This window comes from Botryllus schlosseri, chromosome 4 (assembly GCF_051294905.1).
Source record: "Botryllus schlosseri isolate E-star chromosome 4, Bs_hap1, whole genome shotgun sequence".
Lineage (NCBI taxonomy): Eukaryota > Metazoa > Chordata > Ascidiacea > Stolidobranchia > Styelidae > Botryllus > Botryllus schlosseri.
In genome coordinates, this window is record NC_137239.1 from 24,992,646 (window position 1) to 25,009,127 (window position 16,482).

The 16,482-nt window shown below is 41.6% G+C and overlaps 3 protein-coding genes across 4 annotated transcripts in view; all 3 read left to right on the plus strand.

Annotated features, from left to right (window-relative positions):
- LOC145437552 (uncharacterized) overlaps positions 1-16,482 on the plus strand; it is a 122,666-nt gene that overhangs the window by 83,293 nt on the left and 22,891 nt on the right. The gene's annotated exons all lie outside the window — the stretch shown is intronic.
- LOC145437546 (copine-5-like) overlaps positions 1-16,482 on the plus strand; it is a 33,493-nt gene that overhangs the window by 16,217 nt on the left and 794 nt on the right. The window contains exon 13 of the mRNA XM_080314813.1: positions 15,834-15,994. Within this exon, the coding sequence (XP_080170939.1) occupies positions 15,834-15,994 (161 nt within the window). The remainder of the gene's footprint in view (positions 1-15,833; positions 15,995-16,482) is intronic.
- Positions 12,231-14,228, plus strand: LOC145437549 (4-aminobutyrate aminotransferase, mitochondrial-like). Its single transcript, XM_080314817.1, has one exon. The coding sequence runs from the start codon at positions 12,460-12,462 to the stop codon at positions 13,933-13,935; it is 1,476 nt and encodes a 491-aa protein (XP_080170943.1). The 5' UTR covers positions 12,231-12,459; the 3' UTR covers positions 13,936-14,228.

Below are 16,482 nucleotides of genomic sequence, written 5' to 3' on the forward strand. Positions count from 1 at the left end.
CAATGACAGTTGAGAACTTCAAGCTACTACTCGCCAGAAAAGATTTCTTCACACGGGATGACTACAAACAATGTGTGGCTAATGCTCTTGCTCTTCTCGGTGCAGATGGAGATATACATCATCACAAACCTTGTGCAACACATCATGCAAGGTGGATGGGCACAATTCTGTATGCTCAGAAGATGTTCATGTAGGCTGATCAGTTACCATTACAAATCTGAAGAAGTGGAACTGCTGCATCGCTTCAATGTATTTTTAGTTCTCTTTTATATCCCTGCCTGGGTTGCTTCCAGCATCGGTCGTGATGCAGCCGGTAATGACTTGAGATTCATCCAGGACATGTTGAGTTACAAGTTACATGATGAACAAGTTTCCAAAGCTGCTTCACAAAAGCTTTTAAAGCATGACTGGTATATCGTGGAGCAAACCGCTGTATATGCCTTGTTTTCGCCGAATGAAAGCAATGAAACCCGAGAAAATATGGCAAAGACGCTCCTGCAGGTAGAGCGAGCTTCAAGTTTCAGGAGAGGCCCGCCCACGTTGAATGCAACTTTACACATCAACAAGGACACTACTTTGTCTGATTTTATTGGGCCACAGTCGTGGTACATATTTGATATTTTTGAATGCTCTAGGGCGTGGCTAGCTCAGCCGGTTGATGTTTGGCACTTATCAGATTCCTACACCAGAATGAGCTCCTACATCAGTTCTGTCAAAGTCGTTAATGATGCCGCAGAACGAGGTGTAAAGCTAAGCACAGAATATGCTGCAATCTTGACTGACAATGAACAACAAAGAGACAGTATGCTTCAATCTGTGGAACAGCATAGGAAGACAGTTGGAGACAGCAGGAAGTCAACTCTAATCAAAAGCCTGTAATCTGCAACTTGTGCCTAACAATGCAACACTGATCTGCAACGTACTTTTTTAATGTCTTTTGTAAATGGTGCTTTTCGCCTTCATTCAATTGTGAATAAAAAGTGTAATATGCGTTCGTCTATGGGTGAGACGTCGACTAGTCATAACAAGTACTACTAAGATGTTGACTCCTGGTGGTAAATTTTTGAGTTTCACTCACTGTCAGTAACTTTTGGAAAGGTTGAAGGTAGCAGGATGCATGCATCTAGTTTATTCGTATCTCAACTAGCGAGAGCCCCTGTGCAATACATAGCACTTATACACATTCTGCAGGTAGATATTAACTTAGGCGGTTGCAATGTTGTACTATGGACTCTTGATGACAACATTAACAAAGGCAATATGTCATGTCTGTAATGCCACCAACAGAAACGACTGCACAACAGCACGCAAAAATCGTTACCAGCAGTGTTCACAAAGTCGGTCTTTCATCCAATCATTAGCTTATTATTACCGGCTTCAACCAATCAGGATTAATGGCTTCTCTTTGCCCGCCCACTTCATCGATTCCCCGCCCACTCGCCGACGGCTACTTTCAAACGCATTTAGACAAATATTGCCGGCTTTCCTATGAGCTTCTTTCAAGCCCATTATTGTTTTTTAACAATAATCTACAGAATAAGCGATGGACACGCAGAATTCCAAACATTTTCCAAATTTTGAACAACCCTAGTGGGTATACTGTATATATATTGTATGCATGACAGTTGCGAGTACGTATATGTAGAAACATTGTGAACGAACATGGTCCATTGGTCCATGCAGCAATTTTCACACGTAAAAAATCCGGAAGGCGCCGTTATAAACTGCACGCACACATCGGAATCAGATTTCTACCTTATATAGCTTTATAAGAGAGACTATAATTTAATGTCTCCTCGTCCGCGATTTTTGAAAGAGTAGCGTTACAGGACATAATATGGTATGGTACAGTATGGAGCGAAATTTGAATCGCGATCGTAACATCTGGATTGTAGCGATGTAAAATTGTTTATTTAAATGAAAAAAGAACTTTGATATCTGTAATTGTTGTTTTGCTTGGCGTCAAAATCATGTTTGAATGGTTCCTTCGACACTGTTGCTGATACCCAGCAGGGTTGTAACCAAATCACAAGGTTCCGAGTTGCAAGTCAATCTCACTTTTATAGTTTTGACTCGAGTCAAGTCGCATGATTTTCAATTCATCACCGAGTCAAGTCCTAGTCCAAGTCAACTAGTTGAGGGTCGAGTCCAAGTAATAGTATTTTGACTTGAATCAGAGTCCAAGTCATTATGTTCACTGTTCAGTTTTCAGTGCGATCCGGTTCAACTCACTTTTTCAGCCTGCTCGAGTGATATAGAATGGCTCGCATTCATAATACAGCAATTTTCCCAGGTCTTAGCACTTTCTGACCCTATTTTCCAACTGTCAGGACTGATAGACGAAATATCAACAATGTCGTAACTTTACTATTCTTCGAAGTTACAATGAAATGTCTGTCTTGGCCGTCCTAGTCTCGGGCCATAAGACTTGGTTCGATTTATGCACAATGACTCGAGAGCAAGTCGAGTCAAAACAAAAATTGACTCGAGACGAGTCATATTACGGATCTGAAACTATGACTCGATTCAAGTCGAATCACCAAGAATCGTGACTCTTGCGTTACAACCCTCATTCCCAGTTCACTATACCAGTAGGCTATTTTATGGTAACGTATTTACTATTAAATGTAGTTTTGCGACTAGATGTTTCCCAAACTTTTTCTACACAGCAGCACCCCCCTTGGCAGCAAATCAGGTATCAATTCCCCCTAATCACCTCCCAATCACGACAAAAACTCTTAGGTTATTCGAAGGACCGTAACTGCCGCACCCCAAACCCCCCGATTGGGGGGCGAGCTCGAAGAGGGCCCAAAATTATTTCGTGAATTAGCATAAATTATAACGTATTTTTTGAAAATTTAGGCAGCTTTTTCAAATTTTTTTCGCGCTTTGCGCGATTTCAAGCTGCCGAATATCTTGATTATTCGATACTCTTGCCCAAGAAAAAAAATACGCAAGATTTAAAGAAATGAGCATATCGGCGTTGGCCATCACCACGCCACGACGCACCAAGACAAAGTTTTAGGCCATGTAACATGCGACTCCAAGAAGTGTGCCAGAGCGATCGACAGCGAGAAAACCTTGGCCGAAAAGGACTGCCCTTATGCTGACTGAAAAATTCGGTATATGAACAAAATACATATAGGTTTGATTGTTCAATGTTCATAGGCGCCTAAATGACTGGCGCCGAATGTTCCTGTCTTGGTAATCTGAATCTCACAAGAATAATACCGTCCCGCAGGAGACAATTATATGCAAGTAAAGAAATACCAATTTGAAATCGTGTGCCGCTTTTAGTTTAGTATTACAGTGCTCTTCAACCTTTTTCGACGTGGTACACCCTTTTAAGGTTTGCTCAAAACTCGTACACCCCTGTTCATTAGGGGTCTTCAAAAATGACTTTTTCCTCAAATCGTACTGGCTACTTCTACTTGATTAAATTGTTAGGTTACCTAACTTAAGCCTACACACCAAATTTGGTTCAATTCCAACCAGTAGCCGCATGGCTACGGAAGAAGAAAGTTTCTATTTATAATATAAAAATAAATAACGAAAAATGTGAAATTTTTCTGTTCACCCCATGAAAGTATTAGGTTGTCTATAAAAATGATGTTCTTCAAATTTGGTTCAATTCCAACCAGTAGAAGCGGAGTTACTGCCGTCAAAAAATTAGGATTTGAATAAAATAGTATTTGATCACAGAGTCTATTCGCAGCCAGTTGGGCCGCCCGCCACGCAAATTGGAATTTATTTCGTGTCAGTCCAAAACAGCATGACATTACGAACTATAATCAACCTAAACGTAACAGTATTGGGGAGAGAGTAGGTAAAGCTACTGCTGCAGAAGCGGTAATTCAGATCAGCGATGATAGCAGGCGCACCAGCCTACTGCGTATCAGGCCTGCCCCACACCACACACAGTCGATAGTAGCACATGGGCTGCAAGAGATGTCAGTAACCTCAGATCGTATGCCGCTATACACAGTCTATTGTCGCAAATTTGCATCACTAATAACAAAACACTAAATTGCAAATGTATGGCGAAATATTGGACATAAAATAGGCATTTTAAAACAAAAGGTTTTCGATTTCAACATGGAAGCTGTTTCGACCCTGGCTGGCTACGTCACTTCATTTATGTGCATTGCGGTACATTTATTAACGTCGGGTAGGAAGTACTGATTCAAGAAGTCTGAGCTATCGCGGCGGTTTCCTCAAAAATCACTAAAAGACAAATGACTAGCTGAACACATGTTTGTTGATAACTGCATACTTTCCAACACCAAGCGGAACCATTGGTCTATTGCCGACGGCTAAATGAATGGGAGAAATATTTGCTTATGACATCACAATCAAGCGGTGTACAGTATTACAGTTGAGATAACATTGTACCATATTGCTCATTAACCTGTGCATCAACCTGTACTGACCCATAAACCTGTCTTTGTGATAGCTAGCCATCGGCTCACTGTAATTCGGATCTGGTACACCCCTGTACACCCCATCCGAGTGGTACACCCTTTGCAAATTCTGGTACACCCTAGGGCAGGGGTTCTCAACTTTCCCCGTATAACGGGCCGCATTTTAACAGAAAAAGACGCTGCGGGCCGCAGAACATTATCACCATGTATTTGTGGGCTACTATTAAATTTAGGCTACTATAGCCTATCTACCAGTCTTATACGGGCACTTAGCACATTTGCATGCATTCTAAAGCATTGATGGGCAGCGTCCGTAAGTTTGCAGTTGCTGTTTGTTTGTGAGAAAATCGATATTCCAGCGGCGGAAGTAAATCCCTTCGTGCATTGCATTCGTTTCCATTTCAGTTTGTGCACCTTCAAACCTTTCCACCAGAGAAACAGACTCTCTGCGTCATTGAGTGAGCGAGCAAGTATAAAATTACGGTAACTTTTTCGTTACAGAGGCCATTATCACTTCAAGCTCTCGGTTATATGAGAAGAAGTCAGGCGTTTGGGGTGATTTCTTAGCAAACCATCAACCCTTCTCCTTTCCTTCCATGGCTGGAGCCCTGCACCAATAGTTACAGAAGTCAGCTTTGTCAAGTTGATGTTTTTTCACTTGTCCCCTCCCCAAGTTTGCCCCGTTAGCATTTCCTCTAGAAATATGTCCAGTCTGATAAAACGCATCTGGATAATTATAGCTATGCAATGTGTGCGTATCGGTGGATTCGTCCAATGCTAGGATAAAGTAGTCTACGTGGCAACGTGTTTCAGAACATGCGACTGACACTGCTGTTACTCTTCTGGTGACGGTTGAATCAGACAACTGTAGCTTCGGAATTTATCAGGTGATGTTGGCCTTGCTGCTAAGTTCCAGAAACAGCGAATATTCGCACAGTATGCTACGTTAAAGTTTTATTGAAGTCACACCTTCTCTAGCAGATTCTTGGGTTTAACGATATTCCAAGCAATTTTGAACAATTCGTCTGTAACGTCGTTGGCAATTTTAACTATGTCTCGAAGTGTGGATTGCTGGTCTTGGCACCTGGCTAGCAACGTTTTCTCTAAGATCACGCGATCTGTATATCTCCGGAAGAAATTACCGTGTTATCATTCTTATGCTTCTACGCTTCGTTACAAGCTTACAACAAATGTTCTACGACAAGCATGACACATCGGTCTTCCATAACATTACCGTGCCAGAGTACCAATTGCGTTCATGATGAAAGATGTCGCGGGCCACAAAATAAGTGTGTGTGGGCCGCATGCGGCCCGCGGGTTGAGAACCCCTGCCCTAGGGTGTACGACAACCCCGGTTGAAAAGCACTGGTTTAGTACGTTTATGCGATTCTTTATTTTTTGATATAGTAGACTGGAGGTCACGAAATAACATCATGTAACGAAGTCATACCGACGGGTCCGCGCGCTCGAAGATGTTTAATTATTATTTACGGGCCCTACAGTTTCCAAGACACCTCACTCAGCTCTGCTGGTGAATATGATAACATGAGCAGACAGGACAAGAAATTGAACGCAATATATATGCAATTCCCGGTCTTATTACCCGATTTTATCATGAATCATCGAAAATTTTCGTGCTTCGCGCTTGCTCACTAAATAGTTCTGATAATTTCGTGGCAAAAGCAAACAACGTGATGGGGGATCGGTTTACCACCCTACGGAAGCCCAAGACCCAAGATTTTTTGGGGGAGGGGGCTGACACAGTGCTGTTTCGTTCCTGCCGACGGGTATACGCCCGAAGATGTTCAATTAATATTGAGTGGTCCTACCTTTTCAGACAAACCTCACTCTGTTCCAGACATGGGGTAATCGCGATTAGTAATCGTAATCGATTACGACGATTACAGCATTTTCAAGTAATCGTAATCGCAATCGATTACATTCGAAAAAAATCCAAAGTAATCGTAATCGTAATCGACTACTTCACATATCTAATCGATTTCTTTGTGAAAGAACGATTACTTTTTATTTGTACAATGAATATGACATAACCGAACATTCGTGAACAAGGAAGAGATAATATTCCAGGTTATTGATGGCGCAAGCGGTTGATTTTCGAACGCCGCTACTCATTATTACGTCAGAAGTATTAGCTTTGCTCGTCCTTGCGTAAGAAGTATCAACACGTAGTAAATATATATTCGATGTACATTGTTGTGTGATTGTTAGAACAGTGTAAGCCACGCTGTATATCAGGTTATCAATACACTTCAGACGCCACTACCTCGCAGCAATATAATAATCACCACTCTGCCTAGTTTCAAATAGTAACTTATATATTGATATTTGGTTATGCTTATAGTTAAACGCAGTTTGACCGTCGCTGCTTGGCGAGCAGTAGGCCTATCTATGTAGTATACGTATCTATTGTACGTACACCGGACAAAGATTTGAAGTTTTGTACTCGTCAAATAAAACATTACGATGGGTAAAATCAACATCTGCGTTTATTATTATTATTATAAGTAAAAATCGTGATAGTGGCGCTTATCACGGCACAGGTTTTGTGCGCCACTTCTATACTTGATTTTACCATGAATTTGCATTGTCCAAATATATACAGCATCGTTCAGTTCTATGGGTATACCAACATGCACATTCAATATAAGGAGCTAGCCGACAATATACAAACACTACATTTGGTTATACAAATAATGAATATACAACATGTATTAGCTATACTATATAAGTCGTCCCGAAGATATCACGAACTGTACAACATTATCCAATATCGTTGGATCTGTTAAAACGTCTTTCAACTCCCAATTTATTCGGCTCATTCGCGCAGCATGATGTAGTTGTCTCCTTTGATGTTGATATCTCACACACTGTAACAATAAGTGCTCTACAGATTCCTCTGCATTGCATTGCTGACATAGTGGAGTCTCAGAACAACGGATCTTATGCAGATGTTGATTCAGTCTGCAATGGCCGCTTCTTAATCTAAGTAGAATTACGTCTCTTCGCCGTGTTCCAATTTGAGCTATATCGTCGGTAATTGATGGTCGCAGATTCTTGTACGCTCTTCCGGTCTCAGTGCTTTGGTATATCTGATCCCATTCACATCTACAATGGTGTCTTAAAACGGACAGTGCATCACGCAGAGGTAATAAGTGATTGTTCCCTTCATCCCTTCTTGACGCAGCGTCTTTGGCTAACTGATCGGCGATTTCGTTACCACGAATACCAGCATGCCCAGGTATCCAGATGAACGTGATTGATTTATTGTTATTTTGAAGTTCTGTAATATATTCTAATATATCGTTCACAACGTAGTCATTGACCGATCCATGATTAGCGATAGCGGTTAGGGCACTCAAACTGTCACTTACTATAGCAATTTTACTCTGCGTGTTCCTTTCAACCCACGATAATGCATCTTTGATGGCATGCAACTCTACATAAAATATTGAAAAACATTTAGGAAGCGTCGCAGACAATCTTACATTCAACCGAGGAATGTATACGGCATAACCACATCCTGACAATGTCTTTGAACCATCCGTATATACAAGTGTATGATCACTGTAGTTCGAGAAAATATGGTCCCGGAATACCACCTTAACAATTTCTGCAGGGGAATTTCTGCCAAATGATTTTGTCAATGATGAGTCTACATCAGGTTCTTGAGCAATCCACGGAGGGTTTTTTAATACTACTTGCCCAGTTACGTGCAAATCGCGAAGGTCAGCACCACTGGTTAAGGATCGAAAGGTTGAAAATCTCTCATTTATTAGGCTGTATATATCTTCCCATGATTCTTCCAATATCGAACTAGTTGGGTGAGTTTGTTGGGTGCTGAGAAAATATCTATATTTTAAGCACAGATACAAGTGCCGTAGGGATAGAGGCATATCATTGCATTCAATTTCAATTACAGAAATTGGTGTACTGACCATCGCTCCGCAACATATACGTAGAGCTTGATTGCGAATAGTCTCGACTTTCTTCAGATATGTCTTCGGAGCGAAGAAGTAGGCCTATGCTTCCATACCGTATTCAACATCTGCGTTTATATATCATAACCGAGCCGTTCTTTGCCGCTTCTCGTAACGGCATAACGGCAGCTTGCAGTATCTGTATTAAGTGGAAGGTAGAATTTTAAGTTCACTTTATCTTATTCTCATATCACTACTTGAAACGGGCGCCAATCGTTATTTCACAATTCTTCACTCGACATTTATACCTGTCGCCATAGCCATCCGCTTATACACCATGTTAGCGTGGGTTGTAGGTACAATCAGGACCAAAACAGAAATTCATCCCCCACTCCAAACGTTGGCATTGGTAAGGTTGTATAACCAAGTTACAATGTTCCGAGTCACAAGTCAATCTCACTTTTATAGTTTTGACTCGAGTCAAGTCGAGTCATTTTCAATTCACCCCCGAGTCAAGTCCGAGTCCAAGTCAGCTGGTATAGGGTCGAGTCCGAATCATATTTTTTTACTCGAGTACGAGTCCAAGTCGTTATGTTCACAGTTCAGTTTTCTGATCAATCCGGCTCAACCCACTTTTTTCAACTCTGCTCTAGTGATATAGAATGGCTCGTATTCATAATATATTAAATTTCATCAGTTTTCACAGTTTACAGCCCTATTTCCAAGTATGAGGACTAATAGACGAAATACAAATAATGTGGTAACTTTACTATTCTTCGAAGTTACATGGAATGTCTGCCTTGGCCGTTCTAGTCTCGAGTCATATGACTTGGTTCGAGTCATGCAAAATGACTCGAGTGCAAGTCGAGTCAATACAAAAAATGACTCGAGTCAAGTCTAGTCACCAAAAAATCGCGACTAGAGTCGAGTCATGACTCGAGTCATAACAACCCTGGGTATTGGGGCCTCATAGGGGGGTCAGTTTTCAAGTTGATGACTGAATTTCGTCAATAGTAATTGCATTATATTGCTATTCATTCAGATTGACCGATAGAGCTGGTGGCAAGTAATTCATAATTATAGCATCTGGTATGTTGTTATAATTTCATTATTGTATGTTGTTAATTCGTGACCTCCCGTCTTTTATATAATCAAAAGATACTGTAGTCGCCCAATCGTAGCAGACTAAAGGAAAAACTGTCGTGAGACGCACACACAAATTGTCATGTCTGCATTCCTCTGTGAGTGCCCCGGGTGGCATTTGCATTGTTGGGGCTCAGATTGGAAGGACCGGACTATTCGTCACGCCCACAGAGCACGGCTACTGACAATGGACACATACCCAACGTTTTGGCCAAGGTCATTCTTTGGTAGCACACTTTGTGGAGTTGCATGTTGGCCGAAATTGCATACGTCGTTTGGTGTGTCGTGGCGGGGTAATGACCGCCACCGAAATGCCTATTCCTATAAATTATGCATGTTTTTTTTTCTTGAGGGGGAAAGGTATGCATTTCAAAATCAAGCTATTTAGAGACATTAAATCCCGAAGCTCGAAGAAAATTTTCAAGGTAATTAACCCTCTTCGAAATACGTTGATTTACGAAATACTTCTGAGTCCCCTTAGAGCTCGCTCCCTGTCCTATTGAGGAGTTTGGGGTGTGGCAGTTACGGACCTGGCAAGAATGCAAATCGTTGGGTGCGACGAATAGTCCTGCATAAAGGTGGGCAATGGGTGCATTATGACGTAACAAGCAAATGACGTATGATTTATAAAGAAAGTTGTTATCTCATGGAGACATGAGACCTTTTCATCGCAAGCCTTATTTATATTGTCCTTAAATATCTCTTCTGAAATTAGTTCTAGGAAGCAAAACAAATGTAATCGTGAGTAATCGTGATTACTTTTGAAAAGTAATCGTAATCGTAATCGACTACTTCCTGATTTCGCTGTAATCGTAATCGTAATCGTAATCGCGGGATTCACAAGTAATCGTAATCGCAATCGATTACATTCGTGATGTAATCACCCCATGTCTGCTCTGTTCTACCGGTAAATATGATTACGTGAGCAGAGAGAGAATAACAATTGGTAGCAATATATATGCAATTTCTGATCATATCGACTGATTAAATCATGAATTATAGAAAATTTTCGCTCTCCGCGCGTCCACTCGGATATAGCTTGCTGATAAAACGGATACCCAATACAGATAATAAGTAGCGGTAAACAGCGTATAGCCTGAGGGGGGCTGGGGGCGAGGCCCCCCAGAAGTCCGGTTTATCTCCTTATGGGGGGCCCAAGACCAACGTTTTGGGGGGGCTGACGAAGTGCTGTTACGGCCCTGGTTATTCGCACAATCAATATACTGTCAGGTAGACGTTTTGTGTTGATCTAGGTTATTGCCACCTCGATATACGTTGTGTACGCTATGTGAGATTCTCATTTTTGAAAGAATTCTATGACCGACATATTCAGTGAAATCAAGCGTACAAGGCAATTTCCTTTCCAAATCATCGTACTTGCGTTATGGTGAGATATCTGCATAAACCTTCACAGTACTCGTTGTAATGTGCGCGCGTTTGAATGTGTGCTCAGCAGGACCGTAACTGCCGCACTCCAAAACCCCCAATTGGGGCGCGAGCTCGAAGGCGGCCCAAAATTATTTCGTGAATTCACATAAATTATAGATTATTTCTTTGAAAATTTATACAACTTTTTCAAAAAATTTTCGCGTATTGCCCGATTTCGCGGTGTCATATATCTTAATTATTGGGCACACTTCCCCCAAGAAAAAACACGTATGATTTATAGGAATGGGCATTTCAGAGTCGACCATTACCGCTCCACGACGCACCGCGATATATGTAACATGCGGCTTCTAGATGTCTGCCATAACGATCGGCAGCGATAAAACCTTGGCCGGAAAGGACTGCGCTTATGCTTACCTAGGGTTACCACACATCATCATTTTTGACTTTTTTGATAATGTCATCGGAGGACGCTTAAATGTTTTGAGAATTTGTCTTCTTTTTGGAAAATTTTGGTTAAATGTACGAGGAAATTGGACCGAAAAATAGGAAATCAGCGCTCAAGTAACGGTCCGGCGGGCTTTTCGGGACTTGAACCAGGACAATAACATATTTTAGTCAACCAATCACAAACTCGGGAAGAATTAACCATTTTTCCGGATTTTACCCCAGAATTGTAAGTCAGAGAATTTTCAAAGAGTTTCCTCTTTTCAGATTCCAAAAATATGGTAACCCTATGCTTACCGAAATCTTCGATATATATATTATATATAATGTTTAATTGTCCATAGGCGCCTAAATGGCTGGCTCAGAATGTTATTGTCCTGCCAATATGAATCCCACAGGACAACTGTCATCCCGCATTGAACAATTATTTGACAGTGCAGAAATACCGATTTGAAAGCGTGTGCGACTGTGCGTCTTTTAGTTTGTTACATTTGGGTGATTTCAATGTCTTTTGACACAGCAGTCAGGAAGTCGCGAAATAACATCATGCAACGAAGTCATTATACCACCGGGTTCGCCCGAACATGAATAATTATTATATTTACGGGCCCTTTTTAAATTTATTATATTTTCGGAATCGGTGCAATAGTAGCTTTCGATCAAGACCAAATTCAGTAAATTCTGCCTTCTGAAAGATAACTTTTGGATTGCCAGAAATCCCACAATCGCTTTCGCAAAACAATTCTGATTTCAACCTCAGCGAAGGGGAACGAAGCTTCAAAATCGGTCGTTGTGATTCCATGTTTACATTCGATAGTTTCAATATAGACTCTATATTATAGAGGATGTAGGTCTCTATAGTTTCAGCCATGTTTCGGTATCGAGAGTATTTCTGTTTGTACTTGGAATCGGTAGTTGTGAGTGTGACGCTTACCGCCGCCATGTCTGCAGCATTGTTTTGCAACATTTTCGGTTACTCGAGGTCATTCCAAACGTTCCCAAAGGGTGTGACACACCGAGCTAAAAATGAGATTGTTGGTAATTAAAAGTCATCCAGGCGTTTTAAAACGTTTGTTGTCTGTAACTCGCCAGACAACGTCGATCGCTGCATACATTCTGCAATTATGTTGACTGCCGGCAGGGCGTTTCGCTGTAGGCTCAAGCGCGTGGTCTCTTCGACTGTCGCCTTTCGAGATCTATCAAACCATGGTTACAGCAAACCACAGGTCGTAACGGAAGACGTGCCAGGTCCAAAAACCATCGCTCTAAAACAGGAGGCTAATAAGGTCCACCAAATTGGCTCGATTAATTTTTTCTGCGATTTCGAAAGGAGCAAAGGAAATTATTTAGTCGATGCAGACGGAAATGTGTTGCTGGACTGCTTTCAGCAAATATCCTCTATGCCCTTGGGCTATAATTATGAGGGATACGTTAATCTGTTCAAAGACGAATCGACTGTCGCCAATATCGTTAATAGAGCGGCACTTGGAAATTTTCCCCCTGCTTCGTACGTCGATGATTTGAAAATGATGATGTCTGTGGCACCGAAAGGTCTATCACAAGTGGTTACATTGTCGTGCGGCTCATGCTCGAACGAGAATGCATACAAAGCTGCGTTTATGTGGCACCAAAGAAAATCGCGTGGCGAGCTGCCAATGAACACCGATGACAACATCGGTAGCTGCATGATAAATAAACCGCCCGGTTCTCCGGAACTCTCCATATTGTCTTTCGCGGGAGCTTTCCACGGTCGCACTCTCGGATGCCTCAGTACAACTCACAGCAAATGGATACACAAAATAGACATACCTGCGTTCGACTGGCCTATCGCAGACTTCCCAAAACTGCGGTATCCGCTCGAGGAATTTACGAGGGAGAACGGCGCTGAGGAACAGCGTTGTCTCACGATGGTGGAAGAATTGATTCATCAGTGGCGTCACAAAGCCCCCATAGCCGGATTGGTCATCGAGCCGATACAAGCAGAAGGCGGCGATAGACACGCTTCAAATGATTTCTTTTGCAAATTGCGAGAAATCGCGTTACAAAATAACGTCGCTTTCATTTGCGACGAAGTCCAAACCGGCATGGCGATAACAGGCGAATTCTGGGCTCACGACCACTGGAAATCACCCACTCCGCCTGATATTGTAACATTTGCGAAGAAGATGATATCTGGCGGGTTCTATTTCACGGACGACATGAAATGGGATGAGGGTTACAGAATTTTCAACACCTGGATGGGCGATCCGAGCAAATTCCCCATTCTAGAGCACACCTTGGACGTGGTCAAGTCCCAGGATTTGGTCAAGCATGCCCGGGACACCGGCAATTCCATGCAGTCCGCGTTGAAAGATTTGGAACAGCGGTACCCCGGCGTAATAAATAGTTCGAGAGGCGTTGGTATGTTCGTCGCTTTTGACGCGGTTGACACAAAAACCCGTGATGACATCGTTAAAGGAGCTCTGCGCAAAGGACTGTTAGTAGGCGCCAGTGGAAATGCAAGCGTCCGATTCCGTCCGAGCCTACTGTTTTCTAAGGCAGAGCTCGACATCGCAGTCGATATATTGGATAGTACGTTAAGCAGTATTAGTAAAAACTGAACATCAATATTCCAGTTGAACCGTTGGCAAGCTTCAAAACAACAAAATTGCGTATTTCGATCACGGTGCTGCTAGCGATGCTTAATTTGCGCATCGTAATATCCGGTCGCGTGTAATTCCGCTTCGCTTGATGCGTGTTAATCCACCGAATTTGGTGACGTATGCGAAATTCAACTGCCACCATTTTACAGTGGCAATGTATGTCCCATGTTAATATAGTAATTTTAACGTTCATCGAAGCTGTGTAAAAGCCTTCAACATTGTTTGCGAATAAACTATTATAGTGAATTGTACGCGCTTGATAACGAGATTGTAGCGAAGCGTGTGCTCACTGCTCAATGGTCATGGTCATATAACTCAATCTCCCATTTTTGTATACACGTGTCGTATCTCGCACTGTAGGTGTTGTCATGGCGTAGTATTCGCTGGTGAAACGAAGGGCAAGGGGCAACTGAACGAACTTGGATCATCGAACAGTGAGGTGTCCAAGCACAATGCGTAACTCCCATAATGAATATTTACTGCATATTCTCTCGGAGGCAAACATCAACATATCGTACTTCAGAAGTTAACATAGTGTATCGAGAGACACCAGTGTGTAATGTGCAGCCTATGCGATGGCCAATTACTCATTACTTTAACGCAAGAACTAAGATTGTGGAGCTTTTGAAATGAATTATTATATGAACAATTTACTTGTATCTACTTGTTGAAGCACAATATGTGTCAGCACTGCGAGCGTGGTAAATGCAGATTTAAGTTCCCGAATTAGCAATGGTTTACCAATCCACGCCATTTATCTGAAATTCGATAAATGAATCGCCTCGTGGTATGTGGGAAGGTGCAGCTGTCCGCGTTTCGATATCGTTTGAAATGCGCGACGTGTCGTTTATGTACAAACTACAATCCTGTACAGAGAACATAATCGATATGTCTATACCTATAGGGTTGCATTTATAACAAACGGTGTTTTAAAACACGTTGTTTAAAACGTGTTTTATACAGTGCTTTAAACAGAGGCTTTTTGAAAAAAATTATGTTTTTTCAAGTTGTAAAATTATGCCATAATTGTGTAAATACTATCCAAAAAACATGTTGTATGAGCCTACGGACGATTACCATCCGATATAGCCGACATATATCGATATGGGATGGTTGGAACCCTCAAAATAGTCGGTTCCACAGCAATAGTACAGATATTTCGTCAAAGGAGCTATTATTTACCATATATATTCAATTGTCAATGCCAATCCACTATGACATCACAATTGAATATTCACGACGTCATGGCTTTATAAAAACATGTTTTAAACAAGGGCCTTGTTTTACACATTTTTGTTTTAAATTGATTTTTTTCAATGCAACCCTATGTATAACCCAGTCGCCGGTATGGCAAGCATTTTCTCCGTAATAAGGAAGCCTCCAGAAATCCATATGCGTAAATGAGGTGACACAATACCAAATGCATTGGTTATAAGAACTGATGGAGTTATCAATATGTGCCGTTGTGTATGCGGTTTGAGCTCCGTTGCTATCTGATAAAATAAGTTTAATTTAAAAAGCCGAGTATTACAGTTTTCACTGTTCATACAGCGAGCGAAATACATCGTACTACGCGGCAGTGGGTCACATCAGATCCAAAGGTATACTCGAACATCAAAAGAAAAGACACTATCAACCGGAGGAATCAGAACACATCAAAATCAGTCGTCAACAAACACGAATCATGCACTTCGCAGTACATACAACAGCTCAACAAATCTCTGAATAGTACGAAAATCATCACTTTTGACATAATTTACTCAGATTACCCCTAAATCACCGAAAATCTCTCTACTTACATATATGCGAACAGCCTCATTATTCATTCACGAAAGTCAATACAACGATACATTCAGGTTGGCTACAAATACGCAAGATGCGTCGAAGTATTACGTCCTCTTGTTACTGACCGACGGTGGAATATCGGATTTAGATGAAACGAAAGAAGCAATTTTACATGCCTCGAAATTGCCCGTGTCGCTGGTGATTGTCGGAGTGGGAGACCAAGATTTCTCAGGTTTGAATTTGAATTCTACGTAGTGCGCCAACTTCCCTTCAGTGAATTTGAAACTATCACTTGAATAGCACGGTGGCTCTCGATAATTTGCCTTGCTCGCACCCCTTCGATATCATCATCTAGTTCTAGTACGCCTTATATCATGACTGATAAATACGCTATGTGCTAATGCCATACATATCACCCACGATCAGGACGGAAATTTCCCTAGCAAAATTATTTTAAGAATCACATCACGTAGGCCTATTATAATGTGACAGCGACTTCGTTTCTCGGGTACGGTGGTAATTACAATATTAAGTTCATTAACTCCGTATGTAAATCAAGAACTAGAGACTGATGACGAGACTCATCCGAACAGTCCGTAACCCCCAAATGACATGTAGCAAGCGGAAGGTGTCGCAAAAGTAGATCCACAATCATCCTAAACAAGATAATTCGGAACAAACTTATTGATTACCAAGATTTTTCTTCGCGCATTAGTGGTC